General features: G+C 35.5%; 1 protein-coding gene across 1 annotated transcript in view; it reads left to right on the top strand.

Annotated features, from left to right (window-relative positions):
* Nucleotides 1–14,641, top strand: part of LOC122566549 (uncharacterized serine-rich protein C215.13-like) — a 70,742-nt gene extending 56,101 nt beyond the window's left edge. The window contains exon 2 of the mRNA XM_043723969.1: nucleotides 7,804–14,641. Within this exon, the coding sequence (XP_043579904.1) occupies nucleotides 7,804–9,666 (1,863 nt within the window). The 3' untranslated portion in view covers nucleotides 9,667–14,641. The remainder of the gene's footprint in view (nucleotides 1–7,803) is intronic.
* Nucleotides 14,642–27,911: the final 13,270 nt, after the last annotated feature.

The following is a 27,911-nucleotide window of genomic DNA, read 5'->3' as shown; positions in this document are numbered from 1 at the left end:
GTTGATAGTCAGGGGGCAAATGTTAAACGTGTTTAAGATATTTCACTTCAATGATAGTGCCACTCGTTGTCTGGAGGGAGTGTGATTTCATTCACTTGCAACGAAATTGACTTTTCATGGTTGGACGAGAAAATTATTATTCTGAAGAAACTGTTAAGACCATTCATAAGTTCTGTTTGATAAAATTTGTCTGTTACTATATCATTGAATTACATCTTTTAAGTTAAGTAGAATAAATATTAAAGCTATGCTACTTTTAGTATCTTCTGTATCATTTAACAGAAAACCTTATGTAAATTCTTCTATACTTAATTAACGTTTCTAAATTTAGATCAGATCAGAGCGAAGCATATGAAATAACTGTGTGTGTGTGTGTGTGTGTGTGTGTGTGTGTGTGTTAGACAACGTTTTTTCCACTTTTCGACCAGTTATTGTTAAGTAGGTCAGACAGTTATATATCGCGAAAGACATTAAAAAGAAGCATTGAAACGGGGGCGACAGCAACGACTTGGCTCGCGCCCACTTGCAACTTCTCAAATCCGTGATTCCTTTACGATGAGTTTGCTTTTGAAACGGCGCGGCGGCCGCACCTGTGAATCGCCGTCATTCATATCTTCATTCGTATCATTCATTGCGTTTTAATTACGTTATTGCGTACGATTGCATCAATATCGAACTCTTGCTTACAATACCTAAGAGCGAGCAATCGATATCATTGGATATTTTCTTTTTGTAGATTAATTTTAGGACGTCGCAACCGCTTAATAGCGTACCGCGGTAGAAACGGTGTACCTCATTATTTAACGTCGCCTTTCAGAGAAGCCTAATGAGCTCTTAAAAACTAGGTTCTCGAGTCCAAACTTGTGCAACATTATGTATGTACAAACGTGTGGCATTAATCGTGTTTTAAGTGTTTTGTCTTTTTATCTTTACAACCGATTAAACAAGGATATATTGCTTAACGACGTTTCCTGTAAAACTTTTCAGACAAATTCTTCTTTGGTATTTTCGTTTAAATTTTGGATAAGCAAACTCCTCTAACAATTCTAATTACTTTACGAAATGATGTACAATTAAAATATACTACTTGCCGAGAAACGTTACATTATTATTATGTCATTATCTCCATTCTTTTCTTTCCTTCTACTTTTGCATTCCAATTTAATACTACATTTTAGGATTCATATTAATATCCAATATTCCATATTAGTATTTTCTTTTCATATTTAATCCTAAATTTCATATAGGTTTTTATGATATAAAGCTCATGACATTACATTGTAATAACATTTTGTTCTATTATATTCTCATAAAAATCATATTTCGACTTACATAGAAGAGATTTTAAAACAAAAATTCTGGACAAATTATAATTAGGAACTACAATTAGGAAGTTATAGTTCCATTTTAACATTGAATCAGACAATGTACTCAAGGTTCGCCAAACCTACCGGTCTAGCCTAATCTTATCGATACACGTAATACTAACGTCCAGCGCTGCTGAACTCATTCTCACCCTTTCGAAAAATGACGATTCTTTGGCGGTGACGAGGCCTGGCTTTAAAATGGCCGCACCTGCATATTGTTTATAACACGAGAATATATCTGCTCGATCTGGTCCAATGTTTGTCCGCCTTTTGTACCCTTTGTACCCACGCGAATTCCACTGTTTATGACTAACTGCTTCGTTACACGCGTGTACCCTTAACGAAGTTATTTTTATCAATAGTGATTGAAACGGTTGATCATCAAATTATCAAATCGAACGAAATTCGTCTCATAACGCGAACAGATTGATTCATAAGATAAATGTTTGACAAGAGTTCGTTCACCTTCGAACACTTGTCAGTAAAGAGACGTTAATTAAATCTGTTTGGAACGACGGTCACGTCGAAAATACCGCGAAAGAGTCAATGGCAAGATCTTTGGATCGACTTCCTTGGAAAGTTACAGAAAGTTCGAGGTTCTGGGCACAGTGTTTTTTCCAACCCTTAGTATACCAAAGTAGGATCACTCAGGGACTTAGGTAGAATATATTATGATAATTGGGCTTATATGCTTTTCAAAGAGACTTATATCGTATTGTTATCAGGTTTAATCGCTATGACAAAAATACCCTAATACAAACCCTAATGCATATAATAATAATAGAAATTGTGTTTTCTTTTTAAACACAATTTTTCTCTCCAACATTCTCGAGACCAAGCTTCTTCTCTAACAATGAATGCAATACACGTAATAGTATGAGTTGCGTACTCAAATTTGGGAAAGAAATGATAGACTAAATGTAATTTTTAAAACGAAGTATAGATAGATGTATAGGTAGCGACAGACAGAATTAAATAAACATAAAATGTAAAGAGGAACGTTAAATATATAATTATAATAATCCTTTTTAAAAGTCTTTCACACATGTCTGACCAATTGCGAAAGGGTTAAGGACTGCTCTTGGTAAACCACTCTGTTGAGAGTTAAGGAAACAAACTGAATGTTACTCCATATATAACACTTGCTTTTCTGTTTCTTTTATGGTGGAACGTTACGTTCAACTTGAAGTATATCGTACTTAGATTATTAAACTGAATTTATTTCGATTAATTCTTTCTTCTTTTATAGTAATATCAATCACGACAAGAAATAATAAATATATTTAATATATTTGTGTTTCGTCCAAAACGACAGATTTTGACAAATACATTTAAGGTATATTTACATATTATAAAATAAATATAATGATTTCTTTGTTCATCTTTTATCCGATGCTTAAATAAAAGTATGAACTTCACATTGTAAGCAATACATGTTCTCTGGTAGACTAAAACACTAAAATTGTATTTGTTCCTAGCGAAGCTGTTTAGTGAAATTCTCCTTACATTTCATGCTGTTCTTCTTAGTAAAATTAATGTGTACATCGATCCTTCACATTCCACGGTACGTTTTACGTATTTTATACAAATAACGTAACATAAACGCGAGTCATCTGCATAGGGAGTAAGTGGGCGAACCGAATGACCTCATCCGAGGTGTCCACACGACAATGCGCGTTCTCCTTTCAACAGGAAACCGTTCTAGACCAATCTTTGCTGGTTGTCGTTTGAACGTTGTCGGTCACTTTATAAATCTCTCGTGCTTATACAGATTACGTGTACGTGTACGATTTATGGTAGCGTGCACGAGCCGAAGTTGAGTTTATTAATTCCAGTAAAGTTCGGAATATCCCAACAAAAAAGTTAATTTCCTAAAATTAGCTTCTCGATTTTCTTCCTTTCTTTTTCTTCCTTTTATCGAACCTGTCGTTATCATATGGGTGTGGACGAAAAAAAATTTCGTCAGATACAAATTAGCTACATCAATGGAATTTAATAAAAATTTCGAAATCGACCTGGGTGGCGAATCTGACAGTACGACACTTCTTCCTTCTCAGGATCTTCTTTCACAATTTGAATAAAAAAAAAAAAAAAAAAAAAAAAAAATACGGGACATTTTGATAACTGTTGATTTATTTATACGAGAGTGTTCGGAATGAAACATTTAATTTCTTACTAAACGTCGATGTTAATCGTACATAACTTATTTCATTCAGCTCGTTTATCAACACTTCACAATTTACACTTTGAGTTTCGGCATAACGTTGTAGTAATAAATTAATATGGTGCTACATTAAATAACGTAGCATTAGGGAAAGAATTTATACTCAGCAATCTAAAAGAAGTTTTACAAGCTTTTACACAGGCAGCGATAAAAATTCCTTTCCGGTCGTGGATCCCTTCCTTATGGTTTCGACGTTTTTCCTTATGACAGTTATTAGGCATCCATATTAATATATTTTAATATACAAGATGTCCCAGTTTTTTCCTAATAAACTTGTTCTATATTTTCGAACCATGGATATAAATAGAAATAGTTTAAAAAAAAAGTCGAATTGTATAATTAAATTCATGATAGTTTCTTCTTCTATTACTTTTTACTAACAAATTTTTCACAAATAGGTTAATACCTTTATCTTATAAACAAACTGAATCGACTAATATATTAAAAAATATATAGTACCTACTGTATATTTAAAAAAGCGAAATCGATTGATCAATGTGATTTATGCTCCTACATATGTTTGTACCTATAAAACTCAAAGCCAGACAAATTACGTTCTCTTCAGAAATATTCAATATTTACTTAACTCGTTTTTCGATATCACTGACAATATTGAAGAAATGGACACAAATAAAACACTTAAATAAAATATGAAGAATTACTTACTAATATCCATGATTTTTCATTTCTATTTTGTATGACATCTTCGTAATACAATTATAAATACTTTTTGTTTGCTAAAATGAGAGCAAGATTAAAATATAAAGAAACGTTAATTATCAAACTAACATTTGCGACGAAAGTTATGTTCATCTCATTGTTCCCAATGAAATTTCATCATATGCAAAAGTGTCCCTTCCATTCAAACGAGCCTTATGATCCTTCAAACATACAATCCTTTTTTTTTTCATACGCGAACATCTGTTGCAAACGTTCGATCGTCATCGTGCTTAATACCGTTTCGAATCGTTTGTTCGAGCTGACGCAACGGTTGCTGATGACCTTCCGCGGGATTGCAAAAATTCAATTCAGAGCGTTTTACGGCGGATCGAAAGCGAAACGACGATGAGCAAATCCAAACCAAGGAGGTCTCGGCCTCTTTAAAATTATTAACGACGCCGGATCTCGGGCTTTCGTGCGGCAAATAAATATTTTTACGCTTCTTTTCGCCCTCTGTCCCTTTTCTTCTGTTCGTTGCCGTTGGACTGTCTCACTGGGAGTCGTGTAATAACGATATAAATTAAGACTTTATGCTCGTAGAAAGCGTACGGTTCGTGGATTTCGAAGTTTTGGCTGATTGTGCGACGAATTTCATTTCATGACTTTTAACGGAGCTTTTGCCGTGAGGTAGCGCAATACTGGTCTCGACGATGAACCTTGACGAAAGAACCGCGCAGCGACCAACCTTGCTCTTTTACGTCCGTTTAAGACTCTTTAAGAACAATTAAAGAATTCAAATGGATCCCAAGAACTACAGCCAACAGTGTATTAGTATTGCTTGAATATTTATTGACATCTATAATTCATTGGTTAATAGAAAACACTGATCATTTTATGTTCCTTGGAATAAAAAAGGCGATTGTAAGTATAAAAAGATTTACAAAGATACTTCCACGAAACACATTTTGGGTACACGTATACTGTTAATAATTTTTGTCATCTAACATAAGTTTGTCATCGCAATTTTTATGGTAAGCCTAGAAGATCCAAAGAAAATTATCAAAGCAACAGAAAAATCTATGAACAGAACTTACATAAACACGAATAGAATTTATATAGAAGATTCCTACATAAATATCTGTATGATTCTTTAATGTAGAAAATATTAAACTATCTTAAGTGAACTATTACCTGTTTGACAGTATAAAATTCATATAGTTTATAATCTTCTAGCTTGTATAAAGGATTAATATATGCATACATGCAGTCACATGAGTATGTGTATATATATATATATATGTGTGCGTTTGTGTGTGAGAGTATTCAAACTCAAGAAACTTTCGAATGTTTTGTAAGGTACAAAAGATATATTGCTCGGTATTCTCAAATGAATATGTAATTTAAATCTGACAGCAAAAACAAAACTGTTAATTGCATGTTATGACTGGGCTTTTACGGACGCACATCCCGGTGAGGAGTGTTCTTTGAAATTCCATGGTCAAAGTCACGCTGTGGATGTACTCACTTATCTTAATTTACAACATTTAAACGCATGAATATTGATCAAAACACTGAATGATTTTACACAGCTTTTAATTTCATTCACACCTGTTATACATATATACATACACAGGACCCTCGTGTTTTCGTTTTCAGTACGAGGAAGAAGGAAATTGGAAATATGCGAAAATTACTATTTACAATTTTCAAGTTTCTTATTAAGCACTTATTTCATATGTAAACAAAATATGCCAATTATGTTAATTAGATGTTACTTACATGATATTTTGTTTTCATTATTGCTACATGTATGTAACTTGAAATAAGAATATGAAGACATATTACATACGGTTATTATATAAATATCATACTTTCATAATATACTTTCATATAATTCATGTGATGAATCTATCTATATTCATATGAATAATTATTTGACGAGGTAATAAAAACTAACCGAAACTTCCTAGCATCCCACCCCCTTCTGGTTTATACGGCGGAGACCTGCTAGACAACCTTACTGGTGAGTCCTCTAGCAGATCCTGAGCGAAATACTCTTTTCGCCTTCCTTTCTTCACATTCTTCTCTCTCGCTCTAACTCTAACCACTAAGTAAACTAACTTCGAAACATTGCATTTTATCTGAACTTTAACAATTTACACCTATTATCTTTGTTTAATTTATTTCTATTATCGCAAGAAATGGAGGCTTCGTGCTATAAGAAACGCGTTCTCAAGGGATGGCGAAGGCCGCCAGTTTTAAATACGTTAGAAAATGAGATGTTTGGAAAGATAACAAGGTGACAGCTATGAAACACGAGTTAAAACTCCTCGGCGTAATAAGCTGCGCCCGTTCGTGTACTTTACGGCGGCCATAACGTAATTTATAAATTGCTCGGATGCACCTGGCGTGACCTTCGTGTGTCCAATATGGTCCGACGCGATGGCGCTTTATCGTTCGCGCGCGAATTGAAAAATAAACGCGACCCGACATGCTCCGCGCGTCCTCGGATCGTAAAGTACTTACGAACTTGTTCACCGATTCCACGTGGCTTTAATGGCCCTCGCAACAGTTCGCCCAACTTTTACACTTTGCACTTTACAGATACTGGAAACGCCACACGTTAGCCTGCACGATGCATATCTCCATGCAACGATAATAACGTACTTTTGTTTCAACTGTTCTCTGTGTTTCTGTCTTCAGGATTCTCGCCCGTTCCATAGATAGCGATTGACTTGAGTACGACTTGATTCTTTGTGTTCTTTTATGAATTCTTTACCATTTTAATGTGAACGCTTTGTGGGAACCGTATGTTTCAATAAATTCGTTTTGTGAAACTGGAGATTTTCAATATAAAGATTAGTATTGACAATCTGAAATTCTCATTCTTATAGTAATAAAATTAAGAGGTTTGGACCTTCTTCAGTGTAGGTTGTTGAGGATTCATACGAAATTTTAACCTAGAATTTCTTTGGAAGGAACTTTTACTTTTATCAAATAAAATTTCAAACATTTGACTCAACGAGTGATTATAGGTATATATAAGAAGGCATAAATTAATAGTAACATTGATGAGTATCTTAGATTTTTTATAATTTATGACCTTTTGGCAGTAAAGAAGTTAGGCTTGGATGTAGGCGATCGAATTATGAAATATGAAAATGTTTATTTGATTATGAAGAGGATTGATGTATACATCGAAGAGCTTGATACATTTATATTTGTACAATTACAATTAAAAATTAAAAAGTAAAAATTAAAAATTTGTATCTTCATAGCACAAATGAGTCTGAGTACAGACGCTATGACAAAATTTTTTACCTAAAATTGAAAGACGCGACATCACCTGGGAAATGAAAGTATTCTAAAACTCAACATTACAAGATATTAAAATCAAAGTAATCACGGACGCATTCGTGATCCTCTTACATTCTCCAAAATGCAATAATACTAAACCATCGCTATAAAATGTTACTTTAAGAGCGATCTTTAATTGCTATTCAACATTATAAATACTTTCCGCATTCCACTGACCGGCCAAACATTTTCCAGGTACTGCTGCAGGCGGCACTGGTGTGGGACGAAGTACACGGTGCTCCAGCGAAGAGAAACGACATACTCGCGGGCACGGAATTTCTGTCAGTCTTCATAAACGGCGCCATGGCCACGCCGCCACAGCGACGTAGAGGTTTCAGACGAGGAGGACACACGTCGTCAGCAGGAGATAGCGCGACAGCGGAATCGCATCAGCACGAGGCTTCGATTTACCGAATATCGCGAAATCCTGGCAATAAACAAGTCGTCCCGAGAGCGCGGAACACCAGTGGCCGAGAAGAGGTCGTTCGATTTTACCCCATAAGCCACAAAACGTTAGAAAATAGGCAACAGAATCTAGCATCGTTAATCGACGAATTGAGCACCACCAGTGACATATCTTCGACGCGACTGGGTCCTCAAAGTTCAATAAGTACGACGACGGTCACGTCGACGACAGCTCAAGAGAAATCACCATCGAGGACAAACGCAACGAGCAATTCGACGAACAAAGCAGTCAGCCGACAGAAAGTTATAGGCGTCAGTGTGACGTCCACTGTCGAAGCTACGCCGTACAAGGTCAGGGTGGAACATTACGACAACACAGATGCGACAGTCGTGTCTCGACCGCCAAGCTCCATCGGAATTTCGTCTAGAGATGTTACGAAAGAGTTGAAGAATGGCACGACGAGGCCTCCTACGACGAGAACTATGAGCTCCACGACTGCGAGAACATTGACCACGACTACTACAACGACGACGACAACCACTTCTAAATCGCCGAGGATGACGACACCGTCGCCTTCCAGCTTCGTCACTGAGGAACTTAGTAACATCGTATCAGAATCGAACAGGAGCGAATTCTCCGTTGACGAAGGCTCGCTGAGCACCAGTTGGCGAGTTCAAAGTTCGGTTACGCCTAGATCGATGAACAAGCACACTCCTTCTTTCGTTGAACATCAGAAGGAGATAAATAATAATAATAACAACAATACGAACAATCCTTCAGGGGACATGATCACCCTGCCAACAGAGGAGAACTACGAGTTGCCGGAAGAGAACGCCGAATCAAAGGAGTTCAGCGAAGAACCAGTGGAAGTACAATCAGAGCGCTACCAGACCCAAGGTCGAAAGGCAGGCAGACACTTCGACGCTTCCCACTACAATCGTCCAGGCTCCAAGATGTATAGCCAGCCATCGAAGAGCTATAAGTCACCACGGCCGTACAGCGAGCCAGCTAAATTGTACAGCGAATCAGCGAAGGGCTATAACGAACCTGAGAAAATTTATGGAGAACCAGCCAAGGTGTACAGCGAGCCAGCAAAGGTTTATAGTGAACCAGCGAAAGTATATAGTGAACCAGCCAAGGTTTACAGCGAACCTGCAAAAGTCTATGGTGAACCAGAAAAAGTGTACTCGGAGCCATCGAAGGTTTACTCGGAACCAGCTAAAGTTTATTCGGAACCAGCGAAGGTTTATTCGCAACCTGCCCAAGTTTATAGCGAACCTAGCAAACTTTACAACTCAGAAGGTCAACCATTGAGTCGCGAACGTGGCGGAGAACCAGACGAGCAGAATTACGAGGTGGATGAGTCCGTTAGTGTGAGTAGCAATGGAAACGTTCATGGACCACAGATTATGCTTACGGAACCTTCGAACGCTTCCGAAGTGGAAGATGGTCACAAAGTGGGTTACGTGGTCGAAGGTAGGAACTACAGGAAATACAGGGTCGAAGAGAGAACTCCGGACGGTTTTATCGTTGGGGAATACGGAGTGGTGAGCCACGATGATGGTTCTTTGAGAGGTGTTCGCTATACTGCGGATGGCACCATCAATCCTCGACTCATATACGACGCACTAATGAAATTCCTCGCTTTATGAGATGAATCAGCGATGGAAGGATGGATAGAAGTGTAACGAAGGCGAGTCGACTCAATCGTGTCGCTTTGCTAGAAGAATGGCGAGATGAAGCGAAATGACTGATCTTTGAAACTGCTATTCCCAACTCAACTGCCTCAGAGTAATTTTAAGCATCGGGTTTCTTAGAATCTAAGGATCTTTCATGATTGTCTATGGCTGGTGATATGGGATTGATAGGTGGAGTATTTGGATTGTTTTTTGGCATGTTATAAGGATTAAGCATACAAAGACGAGTCGAAGGAGCAACGTGTTAAATTTCGACGAATTAAGATCTCGAGTTTCATAAATTCTTACAAACTTTGCGAGATACTTCATCAGATAAATATTTCTACTACTAAATGCATCAACCATAAAAAGAGACGTATTTTTACGTTACCGGCAATTAGATGATAATAGCATATATGGAAAAATATATTTTTACATAACTGGCTCAAAATGTATTAAAAAGTAAAGGTAGAAGTACCTAAAATATTTCTCTTATTTGAAGTACATTGAAATTATATATGTGCTCTAAATATGTGTATTTCTAAATATGTTTCTAAGCGTTATATAGAAGCATATATGTCCGTTGAACACATTATAGAATAATAAGACGATGATTAATAACAGGTATTAAATAAAGATTACGCTTAGAAAATAATTGAAGAGTGACTCAAAAATACATTAGTAAAATTGTTCATCATTTCTTTGCAGAAATACACGTGTAAATTTACCGTGAGTCTTAAATTTCTAGTTAAAAATATACCTCTCGAACGACAACATAAATCACAACTACAAGTACATGGTACATTATTCACAATTTTCTGAGCAATTAATACATTTTATTCGATTACGCATGAAGAAAGTATTTACACTACAGTAGAATTTTATTTATCTAAGTTTTTGGGAAACGACAAATTCATACAAAATAAGAATCTATTGATCCTCCCACTATCTCTAATTTTTGTTCTTATAATAAAAATTCGCTAATTACAATTTTATTTTCATAAATATAGTACCACTGTGTGTTTCATAAAAATCTTATTAATAGTAAGAATAATTTCAATAAACCTATCAATAACTTGTTTCAATAAAAATTACTTTTAAGATCACCAACTTATAGTGGGGATTGTAATAGAATAAAAATAGAAAATATATTTAGAAATATTATGTGTTTCCTAATATAATATTATACATATAAATGTAGAGCATCTGATGTAAATGTTACAAATAAGAGAAATATTTCAATCGGTAAACTAAAGTATGTGTATTTATGATTCATTGTACTTGAAATATTATTATCAAAGACGCATTGCAGAAGATCGAGAATTCAATGTCATCGCGAAAAGTACCATTGTGATAAATGCATGGTACACTAACATAAGTTCCACGAATAAGCAAACTACTTGGACTCGTTAGCATGGATAGTAATCTTTAGTTGGTCGTCACTCCGTCGTTTCTAAGGTCTGGAAAAGGTCACAGCGATCCTCCACTGACTTCGCGATCGGCTCTTTCGTCAGAGAGCTTGAAATTATAAAGAATACGAAGTTAAAGATTATTCATCGATAGTTATGGGAAAATTGAAGCGTACAAAGCGAAGATAGATTCTAAATGGTTTCCCTTTATGCATAAAATGATTTGTGTTCGAAGGATTCTAATGGCAACTTTATCAAGAATTTTTCTTTTATTACGTGACTTGTATTTCAAAATTTATAGAAATCCGACTTACAATGACAATTTTACGATCTTATTAAATTACATCACATCAAAATACATTGAGAGACAAAAATATTCGTACAGCTGCAGTGTAGAAATTAAAAAGCGATATTTCGTATATTATTAAGTATATTCAAACGTATATGATTATGTACTATTTACATTTACGTTAACGAATATATAGAAATAAAAGTTAATTGCACCTATTGCTGTCCCGGTGCATAATATATATTGCATATATTAATTGCATATATGATATAGAATACAGAAAATATTGCTCGTTTTATCTCTACGATCCAACTGTATGAACATTTTTGTCTTTCATTGTAATTCTATAATCGATCTGTTATGGATAAAATATAAAAAAATACTTGGATACTTTCAAACAATAGTGTACCAATGATAAAACAACGATCCAATCGCTGACTCGCCCAAAGCGACGCGACAATGTCGATGGAACGAAAACGACTGATTCTTTCGCTCTTGCCAACGCAACTGCCTCAACGATTAATTTTTAAGAATGGCCTTCCATGATCTCGCTGTTAGGCATCAATATGCGTGTATATCCGTATTGTGAGACGGAGACGGGAAAACGGTCGCTGGACGATTCGATCAGGAGCGAAACACAGGGAATTCGAAGCCCGGCCAGTTTCGTTGCGAAACTTGACAGATGAAAGTGACTCCTTTCGGTGGCGAAAGTACGAACTTTTGTATGCTACCCGATGGCCTTTGACGGTCTCGTCACGCGTCTCGAGTCGTCCGAGAAACATTTCTTTTCCCTTTGTTCGTCTAGCGATTAAACACGTTCTCCGCTGCCACGCGAGCAGGAGGTCCTCGATCATGGCGCCACATAGTTGCGTAAATCTTTTGTGATCGCGTTAATCGCAAGCGTATGTTACTCTCTTCCGAGATTCGTTAAACTAGAAGGTGGTGGTGGTGATGGAGTAACGACACGGTGTTCGGTTGTTAAGTCGACGATATCGCAATATTAATTATTGTTATTGGGAAGGATACCCTTATTACGATTGGATGCTTGTATTTCTCTTATTTAATTGTTTCTTTTGGTTTTACTGCGTCGCATCTTGTTTCAGCGTTGTACGTTCGTACAATATTTAAAGCTGAAGAAAAGTTTCGTTTGGTTAGTGAATTTTCATATTTGGTGGAGTTTAGAGGGATTATAATGTAAATAATGATCAGTTGAGTTATTCGTAAATGGATGAATGATATTTTATCATTTATGCATGATGTTTAAATAATTTTTGTTACGTCTATTACGTTTCATAAAATTATGCTAATGGTAACTAAATACACTTCAAATTTTCCCATTCATTCCTTTTTTCCCATAACTTCCAAATTTTTCAATTGATCCTTTCTTACAGATACTGTCAGAATCGATATCACAGCGGATATTTCGAAACAATTTCAATAATTTTTTAATTTGAAATTTTTTTATGAATCATTTGTATGGATATGCTGCATGTTTTTGCGTCCCAACTTTTTCTTCAAATTCTAAAATATCCTAGATAATCTTTTTCTAGCCAGTCATCGTCACAAAAATTAATGGAAGAAAGACACAAATCGATCGATTTTCTAACTAATATCTTGCATTATGTATTTCCATACTTTATTGGAACTATGTTAAACTATATTGAAACTAAAAACCTAAATCGAAAAGATCTCGCACGACACAAGTAGTGAAGTAAACGACATCAATCTGACAATCCCTCGTCACCTAAAGTTTTGAAAATAGCGACAAACGAAGCAGCGAGATATCCAAGAGAATCGACTAAACATGTATGTCGCGTGCTTTCGTCACTGTGACGCTTCTGTGATGAAAAAGCACATCGAGAAGTCGCAGCTGCCAGGGCCTCCATTTTGGATCACTTTAAAAATCTTAACTCCTTCGAAGGCTCCGCCGCTGCGACTGAACTGCTGACTTGTCACGGCAGCGTCTCTGCGCAATTTTTAAGATATAAGTTTCTATTATAGAGCAAGGTAGCGTTATTTGAGTCAGCTAAGTCTTAGTATTCTCAAATTCAATTAAAATTTTGTATAGAATAATCAAACTCATTTCATATTGTGAGACGCTACATCTCATAACTATTATATAAAATTGCCCAAAAATTGTCAATTCTTATGTAGAAACAAGATACGATAGAAAATCTAATTGGAAATACGTAAAAATGAGTAATTGAACTTACAAAAGTTATTGTTCCATTCCATTCCATCGTAATCTAAGTTTAGTTTTTGTATAGTAAGACATCGTTTTTTTCTTTTTCAGTGAATATATTCTTTTTAACAGAGAAAGTGATAAATTACTGAATCTCGATACAATTTCAAATTATTCAATTACTTTATCCTCCTATCACTTTGATATATAAAAACTGAAAGATTTTGGGTAATTTTATAATTGTGAGGTGCAGCGTATTAGTTTCTAACATAACGAAAGTATAAGAAAATATCGCGTACTTTAGGTCCAACAAGAATAAGCGTCAAGAAGAATAACTTTATGGTAATTAGAAACGAAAATTATTAACTAAATTAATTAATTGAAAAGCTTCTTATCTTTTGATGAGTAGGAATTATATCTTCGTAGAAAAGTATAGGCATCAAGCTGTCACTAACAACGAATTTAGCTTTAGCAACGAATAAATAGCTCAAAAATTGTTATAACAATATTTAGCGAATTGCTTAGTTTGATTTGAATAATTCTATCTTACCCTAAGTTTTGTAAGACGTTCCGACGTCAAGGAAGTATCTCATTCGTGGAGAAGACCGTAGAGCGTAAGACGATAACGTTATTTTATTTAGGATTAAATAGCTCATTCTTCCTCATTACCTCAATCTTTGAGATAGTTCCTCCTGCCATTTAATTAACGTGTCACGCGCGTACTCACCTTAAATTATATACACGATCTCGATCGTTCGCACGCACGTTCGCTCGATACTTTTCTGATAGCCAAGAAGAAAAGCGGATCTCGAAGCGATACGTGCTGATGGATCGTATCGAATCGATGGAACTCGTTCGTTCGAATGTTGCTCATCCTCGTAGGCTAAGTGCGCGTTCATATTGTCTTTATTTTATATGTAAAAGATAAAGTATTCCGATATGTTATACACGTGATACCGTTACGATTAAGTACATTCTGTCTCTCTTTTACGTTAGGCGTACGTAGTCTAATGATTATTATTAATTATTACGCATAGCGCTGTGCAACCATTGTCATTCGTCGAGTGCAACTTTGTAATAAATTCCATTGTCATAATATCTTCATTTGTGTGATTTCTTTTCACCTTTAAATTATAAGAACTACGATCTACAACTAACGTGTGAAAGCTCGTTCCTTTACCATTTTTATACATTTTTACATTTATTTTCTTTAGTTATAAACACTCTCTTATTATAATTAGAATAATTTCCAAATAATAGTGAACCTAACTAACGGTAACTAAAAGTAAGAAAAATACAAATTGTATAGCATCATATGTCAATTTTCAATTTAACATACGTGTAGTAAATAGATTTCGCCATTTAAAAGCGTTACTATTCTATCTCAGGAATTTATTTAAAACTTCATGAATAAATTCGGGTATCTAAATGACTATTATAGAAATAGAAACCACATCAATAAATCGAAAACAATCTTTGCAACAAAAAAAAAATATTATAAAAGAACAACAATGGAAAAAAAGAGGACGAAAATAATATCAGCTAAGAAATTTACATTTTCATACGTCTATTGTTAACTTCACCTCGTTCTCGTGAACTTACCATTATTATCGACTGTAAGTAAAGTTCAACAAATATCTTACAATATATACACACTACGGGTCAAGCAAGAAACTTATAATTTACCGTCATGAATACATTATACTCTAACATTTAATCTATAACGTTCGACCATATAACTTTCACGCTGTATTTTTAATTGATATATGAACCTCGTCAGTATCAAAGATTTTTCCTACGATTATTATAGTGATTTTTCAAGAGATAATTCCTCTACAAGGCTGCCAGCCGGAAGGTTGAGGACAATAAGCGCACTTGGTAGTTTACTGGGCTAAGAAACGATTTATGCGGTCATTATCGACACGAAGGCAAGCCGATAATAGTAGGGTCGAGAGAGTCGTCAGATATTGAGCGATCAATTCGCGAAAATAAGGGACTGTGTCTGATCCCCGAGACGCATACAAGCCTAATCATGCAGCGATAATTCACACTTATGAGCTTTAATTCTTACTCTTGGCCGAGTCGCAGGTCCACAATTTTGTCACGACACGGGAGAAAAATTAATTTAAGTGTTACGAATTAGCCAGGGGCTACGAAATATCGAGCTGTGAGACGTATCATTAAACGAATGAATAAATTCATATACGAGACCTGCAATGACTTACATTATTTCTTCGGATTTTTTTAACGAAGATTCTGATTTTCGTCATTTTTATTGCATTTGTATGGTTTCACTTTTTTGTCGGTGACTATGATACGATAAAAATGTTTAAACACGGTTCAGTTAAAGATCATTGCTGGTATTATGTTTCATAAGCATGTTTGTTAGCGTATATCGACTTTTATCGAAAAGAAACATAATAAATAGCCTATAGATCTTTATGCAAATTTGTTTCTTCGTAGATGAAAAAAGAGAAACTTCAATATATAAAAATGTGTTCTATGTTCTAAATGTTATAACACATAATTCTATTTTTGATATTTTTATAGAATTTTGTGTCTGCTCGTTTCTGTATATTTACAATTGGCATAAATACGTGAATATGTATCTGTGGCTTAGTAATCAATTTAAATGTAGCAGGAGATATAACACAAAAGTAATTCTAACTATAACTTAAATTAAATGTCTAAAGTATGCGACTAAATTAAAGTATGCGATTAAATTAAATGTGTAAAGTAATGCGAAACATTTCGAAATTTCATTAGCATCGTTATAACACTTAACCATCGCGATTATATTGGTTAGGCTTAAAACGAATCTAAAAATATATATAGAAATTACAAGAGACAAGTTATCACAACGAAATATCTGTATGCCTCCTTTCATTTCATCTTCAACTTCTATAATTCTATTACATTATTCGATTAATTAAGTTTCAAACTTAGTCGGTTCGCTACAAATTACAGCTATCGCGATCGCAACGTTCACGTACATACAAGAACGAACGATATACTTGGATCGATCGAGTCGATATATAACGCTAAGGAACGAAGGGGGTGTAATAATTTTCATATTCAGTGCAGCTGCACGATGATCAGTAAAGGTCGATTATTCAAGTAGTACGTAAGAAATTATTTCAAGCAAACAAGACACCATCTTGCTAACAGTGCAGCTCTTTCCCATGCCCTAACTCCGACATTAATTGTATTTCGGTTCGAAATATAAATCATATTGGAAGTTCACCGTTATCAACGTACACTGCTGCTTGACAGCCGGGATTGATACAAATTCAATAATTACGCGCGGAGATACTTGTGCTTCCGTTGAAAATCCCTGATAAATAGGTTTTGAAGGTAGCAATTACGGTAACTAATTGCAGACAAAAATAGTTCCTAATTGAAGTCGATAAATCAGAAATTGATGCGATTATTGGGATGTTTGATGAATATTTTTCTTAAGATCATGATTAATGAGAATCTTCGCAGATAATCACATTCACGCGTGAGTCATTTCATATAATGGACTTCAACATTGTCGAAATTTATTTAGTAGCCAATTATGAACTTATTGTCTTTCCCGTTTCGTATCATCTTTATATTGCTTTGTGAAATACTGTTTATTATTTCTGACTTGGGATGGCTTTCATCAGACTTCTAATGCACTTTCTGGTCATCTATTGTTATTTTCATAAAGCATTAAAATAAATGATTTGTTGTTATTATATATAAAAATGTATGTTATTCACACAATTCGAAGTAATTAAGCTTTAGCATTTTTGAAGCTCTTCTCGTACTCTCTTTCTAATTTAGTTCGCATATATTTCGAAATAGTTCTGCGTTAGTTTGGTCGCATAAAGAACCAATTTTATCTGAATTATTTCACCCTATTTTGTTGTTACATAATATAAATCTGTTTGTTTAAAATGTACTATAATACCATTACATAGTTAAAGTAAGAAAGATAATAGTTAAGATACTATACGATCAGGTTCCATCACCATTTTACGAATATTAATATCTCATTCTCCTGATCCTCTAACTTCACATTTTTCCACCCGTCCAGGCAGCTTCGCTTCCTAGACCCGAGCCATATACATCGAAAACCACGATACTCTTTTTTCCCGATGCTTCTATTAATTCACAGGATCGATGAACAGAACCGGTAGCGTCTGAATCGCTTGGAACGATACACGTTTCACGCTTGTCTAGTTGCTCGCCGGCTACTCCGTCTCTTTTTTCATTCCTCTCGATTCCAGCCTCTCTCTGTAAGCCACGATCTCGATTCCACCAAGTTCGTTAAATTCATCCGTAGGCGATAGAAACGAAACTCCGGTTTGAATTAAAATATTCACGCGGTTAGATCGATAACTTCCCCCGCCTGTGTGTGGAACTCCGACCGTGCTGCTTCATTATCCTGGCGCCAGACAGGACACTCCGAGGCCCTCGTGTGTGTGTTTTAGCTACGGGAGCAGTGAACGTCCTTGGTGTCTTTCTGGGGTCTTTCCTCCTCAGGGTACGCTCGTTGCGCCGCCTCGATACTCTTTTTGACGCCCACCCAAAGCCGGTGAGAATCGTGCATCAGGCGGTAAGACGATTTCTATGCTCGATATCGAAGTTTTGTATGGGAATCCAAGCCTTCCTGCGGTTGCTGCTCGAGACTTTTACTGTTTGGTTGAAACGTACCTGTTCTCTTTTTCCTCTTTTAGGCGGTTGGATATCTCGTGGATTGGAGGAGGAGGTTTATATGTTGGGGTCCATTTTCTGATCCTCGAATGGATATTTTTAACGTGCACAGGATGGAAGGGTTTTTATGATGCTCATGGAGCTTGGGCTTGGATACGAATCTTCTGGGAAGAAGGCACGAAAGTGGTATTTTAGAATGAAGCATGTTGCTCGATACGTTTGGATTCATTTGTTCGTGTGTATTATTTACACGTAATTTATATTGAAGTGGTGGCAAATTGCGTGTTGTTAACGTATAAGCTGTAGTTAGAAAAATTATTTGTAATACCGGACATTCAATAAGTTTCTAATAGAATTTGGACAATTTCATATTAATTTAGGGATTATATTATATGTATAATAGTATTGGTAGATTAAATGGTCAAATATGTATATCAATAAAATTACATTATATTCATTTAGAACTGTTTTATGAATTTACAGTTACGATTTTTGTAACATAATGTTTTTTACGTATGTTGAATCATACGTATTTTTAACTATAGTGCGTTCCTTCTATCATAGCTAACAAATCTAAGATAGCATGTAGTTGAATGATTTCACGTATTAATTGGTACAACTCGTATCTTATTCTTTACATGTGACACACGACTATTTATTAGACATTCTATTTACAACTTTTGAACTTATAAGTGTGAGATATTGTCATTGCTAATGATAGAAAGATATTTCCGACTAGAATTCTTTGTATATTAACTATTCCGCTCATCAGACTTTAAATACTTTTGCAAATGAAATAAAATGCAACAAAAATAAATGAACAAATAAAGGAAACAAAATTAAGAAGCACGTATTTAAATTACAAAATAAAATGAGAAAGTAACTAATGCAAGATAAAGATAAAAAACCAACTTTTTAAAAATATTGATATTTCAATTTATCATTGCGAAACGGTATATCATATAATATTACAAACCTAACAAAGAAATAAAACAGTAATGTTCGAGTATACGTACTTTCAAATATATCAAAAATGAAAAACTGGAAAAAGAAATTTAAATATAATTTACCATCCTTAAGCCATAACCTCTCCATCAATTATTATTTTTAAGGGAATAGTATTAAAAGAAATTAAACATAATATTTTCCCAGTACTTCACGCCTAATCCATCTGCAACCCGAAGAGCACGGTTGTAAAGGTCGGTAAGGTGGAACATTAACTTACCGTGATACGGTCGGATTACCGATGCGGCCGGCACGATCAAAAGCCTTTGAAAAGTTGCAATCATCGGCAAGTAAACATTGCCACGTGACTCTGCCACTCGACGTTATCCACACTGGACAAAAAGGGATCAACTGAACGCGAATAATAAAGAACATAGAAATAACGAGACGATGAGAAGAGGGCGGAGAAAGAGCGACGGTCTCATTGTGCAAATAATTGAAATACTAATCCCCTTTTCCCGAAGTAGTGACAGTCACTTCGATCGAGTTGAACGAACGATATTTATGAGTGCGTGCTTGAGAGGGCGTAACCCCGAAACGATGCGCGTCGTAAAAGCGAAAAGCAAACTCGGCCTGCGGCTGTACACGTGACTTTGCATGCGAACGCTCCTTGGCTGTCTCTGCCTTTCCATTCTCTTTTTTCGTGTCACGGGATAGGTATGTACCAAGCATATGCCAATATTGTAAATATATTCATTTTTTTCTGCCTACTATCTTAAATATGTTATTGACCTTAGTTGTAATACATCATTAGCAAATGTAATTTATATTAACAGGATAATGATCCTGCTGACAACTCCATTGATCTTCCAGTTTATTAATGATTTTAGAAAATAGAAAGAAAAATGAGATAAGTCGAAGATTTAGATCGGAGGAATTCAACTAATTCGATGATATCACGATGGTTTAAATAAAGTTACAGCAGAACTTTATTATTACCGTGTAATTCATAAGAATTTCCTCTTCGGAATAAAATTCCAGATATGAATAAGAAAAAGCCGCGAATGTGGGTTTCTTCCTCTTCATAAACCCCTCCCATTATACTAGATACCAAAAAATTTATGAGTTATGCATTTGTCTTTGAAATTTTTTATCCGTTTTACGATAAATCGTAATACCATTACGATAGCATCATAAACATTGTGTTCATTGCAGATCGTCTCATCCCAAAATCGATATCAATAAACGAATTCGAGAAATGCAACTAATTTGATAGCTCTGTATAAAATTGAGGATTGAACTTTAGGATCTTTAATTTATCGGACGATCATTCAAAACTTCCAACACAGTCTGTTTACAATCCTCCAACGACTCCGTTTCTCTTCAGCGCAAGCAAGGGGCAAGCATGAGCGACATCACAGCAGCCGAAGGAAACCGAGATCACGTTGGAGAGGGAAGACGCGATCCACGGGGTCCTTTCGTTCAACAATAGGTGGGTAAACACGGAACAAGAAGCTCGGAACCTCGAATGACCGCCTACGGTGGATAATGAGGAAGAAATTAGTGGTGCGTGAAGGTACGAAGAGGCCACCTGTGCCTTACCCTCCACCGACAGTACTCAGGCCGACGGTGAAACAGGCACTCGTGCATATCCATCGTCCTTCGCGTCATCACCCCTCCCACGACCTTCTTTCTTAAAAAGGACTCGCCTCGTGACGCGAACAAGCACAAAGGTAGTCCTCGAAGGCATTCAGCTTGCATAGATCCTTGATAAAACATTGAATACTCTACGTCCATTCATGTCGTGTGTCGTTTTCCTTTGCTCTCCTTCTGCCTCTTTCTTTCGTTCGTTTTCGTTCTATCGTGGCCCTTCGACCTCGTCGTTGTCCTTAGGAGACGCGAAGAAAACGACGTTTCATCTCGATCATAGAGATGTACGAGAGCACGCACGATGCTGGTTGTATGTTAGGATATGAGGTTGTCAACCTGTCAGTGAATTTCGACGACGAGATTCTGGTTCTATTTATCGGACTCTTTCATGGAATCTTGGAGACAGGAGAGAAATAGGTTGTTTTGGGAGGATGCAGAAAATGTTTTGTAAATTTAGTCAAGAGACATTTGGTTCCTTCGATCGTAGCTTCGTTGATCTTTTCGAATTGCACAGTGGAATTTTCATGAAAAAGATCGAGAAACGAGGTATGAAAAATGAAAATAAAATTCAGCGGCTGCAAATTACTAATTTTTATTTGAACATTTTAATTGACTCGGAAAATTCTGCGAAATAATACGTAAAAATTTGGCAGTTTGGAGTATGTTTGCATAACCGGTTGCTTTAAACTGAATTAATTTAATCTTCCTGGCGTCGATTTTCATTCGAACTTAAGGAACAGACAGCTTCAATCAGCTCACCTGCAATAAAACCGTAGTCGACGTTCGCCAGGTAGCACGAGACATTTGCCGTTAATTAGATACTTTCGAATAAATTATCGGCAGGCTAAATCCGGTTAGATGGTTGGTTAATTAAATTCTACTCTCAGGGTAGCGGATGTCATCATATTTTACGGGTGATCGTATACGTCATCAGGGGTGATAATGGAAAATAATTTGTCATTCCACGCAGCACGAAGGAAAAGTAACCAGTTCGTGTTAAGTGATTTGTCCTTGCCATCTGCAGGAGCCGGCATTATCCTGTAGAGTGAATGTAGATGGCCCGATTTTCGGGGTGGGCGGCTTTTAGCCCTGTCAGGGCGAACCAACGCCGAAATATTAGTGTCAAACAGGACGTTATACATGCTCGAGCACGCAGACGAATCAATCATTTGCTGTTTGAGAGTGTTTCTTAAGAGAGAATCTTCTTGTCCATCCAAACGGTTTTGTGCGCATTTTAGACAGTTCGCGTCGAGATTAATTATCTGTTTTCGATTGGAGTCGTTACACATGAAAGTATTTGGACATTTATTCTAAGAATCTATTACGAATATATGTATTATGCATGTTATACAAAACATTTTTAAGTTTCGTTAATATTCAGTGTAACACGATTATTATAATTGTGTTGATCAAGTTCGAGACAAATGGAGATTATATATATAAAAGTTATATGATATTTATTGCAAATATACATTTTACAGAAATTGTAAAAATACAAGGTCGATTAAACAGTCAGTTGATCATCATATTGATAAGCCTCAATATAATAGCAGTATGTAATTATATGATCAACTATACCTACGTACTATATTTACAGTAGATACCTTGCAATTTCTATATATATGTACATTCTCTGATTTGTTATCAAAATATTTACATAATTTACTTTACGTACAGATACGTTTCGAAATATTAATTGAAATAGTTCTATGAATTAGAAATAATTAATTAATTGCAGTAGGCATAACATACTTTGAAATTGATTACGTACTTAGATGCTAACATAGGATAGCTTTAGTAACTTCATATCAGAGTAAGAAAGAAATAACGAGGATTACTTAAAGGAATGTTTGTAACCAGACCAAACTACGGGGTCGAATATTTATTACAAATTATTGTTTACAAACTTCACAATTTTTAATTCTGTAACTATTTCGATAATTACTACAAATCCAAGAAGCAACTAAAACGTACGTGTGTCGTTTAACGATATATATGAATAATTAAATTTTTCACCGCGCAACATTTCCGATCGTCGACGTCTCGTCCATGCACAAAAGGGAACACGATCAAGGTTTGACATTTCATATTCCCCGGAAACTTTCCCACAAACAGTTGACGGGCAAAGACATGCGGGCCGATCTCCGCGAAGGTAGCTTTTTTGTCTTTCAAGTGGCCAAGGGCTTTCCAACTCACATGCGTTTAGGTATTCACGAACAAAGCGGCGCACACGTCGTTTCAACGTACACTTCGTCGCCATTATTTTGACCCTCTTGGTTCGCTCCACCGTGCTCGCACTTGCTCACACTCCGGGATCTTGTCGGCTCCTCGAAGACAAATATTTATATCGCGAACGCCCGCTGCGCCATTGTGAAATCTCGCGGCAACTCTTGCTTCTATTAAGGTGTCGAGCACCTTCTCGTCGCTTACCCTCGCAATTTTGCACGTGGGATTTTACGGAGAGGGGAAATCGTTTGGTACTAGAACCTCTAGAGCTTCTTACGTCCATCGAAATGTATAAGTGAAGTGGGGAATTTGATAGAATCGTTTGTATCGTAGCTGAGAAAGATCTACCTCTCTTGGATTATTTTTATATGTAAGATTGAAATTGGTATTCTTAGACGAAGAATAATTTCTTGGAATTTTCGGAAATATACAATGGCCAAATATATAACACATCTGGTAAATGTTTATAGCTTCAATGAAGATTGTTATTTATATTCTGAATTTGATGTTTCGTTTTATTTCGAATATACGTGTATTCCAATTTAAACGCGGATATAATTACATCACAAAAAAGAAAAGAAAGAGGCAGATGAAGAATGACAAAATGAAGATGATGATACGAATTCGAAAGGTATAATCACTTCCAAATAAGCTAATAATAGTTAAAATGTAACTACCTTCTGTCGGAAAGAACCACAGAGATGAACGTATCACGCATGCGAGAATTTTGTAGGCGGGTATTGGAAGAGGCGTGGTGACGAAGTAGGCTGCGTAGCATCCCTTCATAGCTTGAATGATTTTTTCAACAGTAATTTACGCGGTAATACAAGTTATCACTTTAAAACAAGAAGTTATTATATTTCTACTTCATACTTGGCATAATTTTATCCCAACTTATTGAAACAAATTTTGCTAAACGTATAAATAATCTACCACTTTATTGTTCGTTACAACAATTTAAGGAACTCTTTGTAAATTAAATGCTTTACCATCGTTTATTCCAATATTCATAGAAATGCGATTTTTACCGGTGGAAATATATTTCGCCGTCTGGTTGACCTGAAGAAAATCAAGATCGGCGAAAATCTGTTTCCGCGAGACGAATATTACACGAAAGGAATAGGAAAGATCCATTTCTACGCGGTTGGAGAGGAACGGGCATAAATCGTGGCTGTGATAATGGAATTCTCAACGGGGGTCGCATTGACACGGCTGCGAAGTGTCGTACCGTAGAGGTAAATAGATCGACGTCGTGACGATGCCAACGCGGGTGTATCAAGAGGGTGGTAACCTCCTACTTATAGTTACAACCATTTGTACAAGGTGTATCGCGAATCGATTTCGTTCAGTTTGATGCCCATTCGTCTATATATTAAAACGATCCCACAACGAAATATTTCGATGTACATTTGCTTCGCCTCGGATAAATCCTTAAAGCGATATGCATTATATTCCCAATTTTTATGATTGCATACTTTGAACGATAATTTATTTAGTTTCTTAAATTCTATTATATTAGTATAATAAATTCTTTTAGAAGATGTTGATTTCTTAATCGTTGATTTCAAGCTTGGAATAAAGTGTATTGAATTTTCACAAAATTGACAAGTAAATGAATTTTATTATTGATTTCTTACTAAAATACAATTAGATTAATGTAACTATGTTTTATAATATTTTGGCCTTATAATTAAACTTGCAATAATACTATTTTAATGATTTAACAATTAACAATAGTTATTACAATATTCGACAACTTATTAACAACCAGTTGGTATTTAAATACAGTATTTATGTAGAAACAATTAATTTAATTATATCGTGGTGCAATTTTTCTTTAAAATGATATAGTTAAAGTATAAGAATCATCGATAGAAAGAAGCTTCAATATCAGTCATTATTTTTTAAATTCTATGCAAATAACTAACTTCGTGTATTTATAATCAGTCAATTATGCCATTTCTGATACCAGAAATGATAACTGATCTAAAATATTCCCTCTCTTTTTCTCTTTCTCTTTCTCTCTTTTTCTCTCTCCCTCTATCTCACTCTGCCCCCTCTCTCTCACTCTCCCCCTCTCTCTCACTCTTCCCCCTCTCTCACTCCCCCCTCTCTCTCATTCATCAAAGTAAAGAATCATAACATCTCCAAATTTTTCTACAAAATCGAAGTCTCCGTTTACTCGAAACTCAGCATCGTTTCACATTATATCACTGTACCATGTAAATCTATTTCGATACGCGTTCGATTATCGCCACACCCTGTATACGCCATACCTTACGACCAAATGATTAGCCGACGAGGAACGGTCCCCGTGTGAACTCTCCCATAGAAGAAACACGTGCTCCATTTTCCCTCCTTCTTCTTATAGATATTCGTTCGCTCTCGATCTTTTTCTCCTATCACGCCAGACGTTGAGCGTTGTTCGCATGAATCACGTCCCATCATGTAGATCTCACCCTCGCTCGACCTTCGTTTATCTCATAATACGACATTGACCGGATCCGCCGGGATATTCCAGTAATAAAATCTTTGCTTGTCCAGGTAACATAGATTTTCTTGTCAAATTACCAATTCTATTAATGTGACTACAGTTGATCACTCTATCTCTCATTTGCCGAGTATGCACCTTATTTTGTCATTGTAATGTCATCGAAAATTTAAGTGTAGGTACTAGGTTGGAAGAAGTGCGTGGGAAAATAAAAATCTGTAGAGGTATAATGATAAACAGTATGCTATAACAGTATATCGTTATAATATCTTTATTTTATTTAGTATTTCTTTTATTCAGTATTCCTTTATTGCATTAGCACACAAATTTTTCACCGGTCAAACATTGTTCACACCATATACTCAGCAAATGCGCAAGTTAAACTGAAACTTCGAAACTTTATGCGGAAATAAGAAAAAATAAAGCAAAAAATATGGAAGCTTTCACCTAGAATATCTCAAAATTTTTCTTGCATGAATCTTATCGATACTAATTTTCTTGGATTATCCAACTGAAAATGTGCGACCATTTAGTTGAAACGACGCGAAAGTATTTCTAGACTAGACTCAGGTATAACAATCACGTTTCTATACACAGCAACATAATCCGTAAAAGCTGTTTAGGAAGGGATAATTAAATGGATTTTTATGAGACAGCCCCTTTGAATTAAAATCTTCGCTCAAGAGTGTTATATGCATCATTCAAAGTTTAATGATTTCTACGATGCGATTTCAATAATGTGTTTCGATAAAATATTTCAATAATCTCTTCCTTTCTGTTTCAATAATTTTAATTATTGTAGATATACATAATTAACCTGAATCTTGACCAGGTTTCAGTAGTATTTCGATAAAATATATCAATATTTCTTTATATTACGCTATCTATATCCAATCCGCATTACTATCAGATACTATTTGTAAAAGCAAGTGTAACGGAATCGTTACATTCACAGAAACAACTGTAAAAATATTAATCTTTTAAATTTGTCTGAAAATTTACTGTTATTTATGATAGTCACTAGTAACAAGCGTAATTACGAAAATGTTAGAAATTATTTATCATTTATTATGCGTATGGTGGCAAAGCCAATAAAAAAATAAAAGTGACGAGATATATCTGTAACAATAAGAGATTTGCTCAGGTGTTGTAAAATTTGTCACTTTGACTTAACTATATTACATCTCACAAATCTTCCAGAAAATAGGTATTTAAGCATACAATGGCCATTGTGGAGGATTATCGTTACAGTTTGCGAATAATATTTATGGACACGTGACCGAATAAAATATGGAACACCATAGTTTTGCTGACTTTTCGTGGAATTCGGAACGATCGAGCGTCCTTTAAAAATTGATAGAATCCAAAAAAGACAAGGTGACAACATTAAAATGGTTGAGAGCCTGTTTTATTAGCGGGCGTAAGCTGTAGTTTAAGAAATTTGGAAATTCCAACTTTCATTTTGTTACGACTTGCTATGATTTTTAATTGCACCTTGAGGGAAGAAACAAAAACAGACGAGAAAAGAATGTCAGTAAAATAATCCCTGCTAACCGTTCGGGAGGCGTATCCAGTCTTGCAGTCCGTTGACAAACAAAGGCGATATTACGGCGATTACGAGAAACCATGGGTTAAGAATATATATAACCCCATGGTCTCTGATCAAATAGGAATTTTCTTTTTTTCTTTCACTTTTCTCATTTTGTAGGTGGATGAAATTTGTTGGTACGGTAGAGTCGTAAGTTTAAGTATTAAACATTGGAAAAGAAATAATTTTCAATGTCTTAGAATTTATTTTATGAGAGAAATTTTATATTATAGAAGGAGTTTAATGCTCTTTTAAAGTATTTTCGAGGAAATCGCATTTAAAAATTTCTCTATTACGCGTATATCCAGCTAATTCCTCACTAACATATTCAAACTCCATTTTCACCAAACGGAAGCTTTAAACGACAAAATTTTATCTTATGTTTTACACATATTATCGCATGTTGAGTAACCTATTGCCGATTGCCTATTGCTGTCCAGTCGCTAATGAGTCAAATACATGTGCACTTACTTAACAAGTTTTCGAAATCGATTTTCATGAAAACGAAATCTCAACGTAATTTTGTTATTCTCCATTTTTATTTTATTTTGAACTATACAATACGATGACAAAAAGTATTTGAACAGTATTTGAAAAGTATTAAATATCATATAAAAATTGGCCAGCATGGCGGAACAGCGATTTTAAGTCGAGAAATCATCGTCAGGACGATCTACCTGCGACGGCGTGGCGATATATAGTTAAAATCTTATGGCGCTTCCGGAAGCGCTTTGTTTGGGGTGGATGGGTATTGAATA

The sequence above is a fragment of the Bombus pyrosoma genome, linkage group LG4, assembly GCF_014825855.1.
Source record: "Bombus pyrosoma isolate SC7728 linkage group LG4, ASM1482585v1, whole genome shotgun sequence".
In the NCBI taxonomy this organism is placed as follows: Eukaryota; Metazoa; Arthropoda; class Insecta; order Hymenoptera; family Apidae; genus Bombus; species Bombus pyrosoma.
This window is presented reverse-complemented; position numbering and strand designations above follow the sequence as displayed.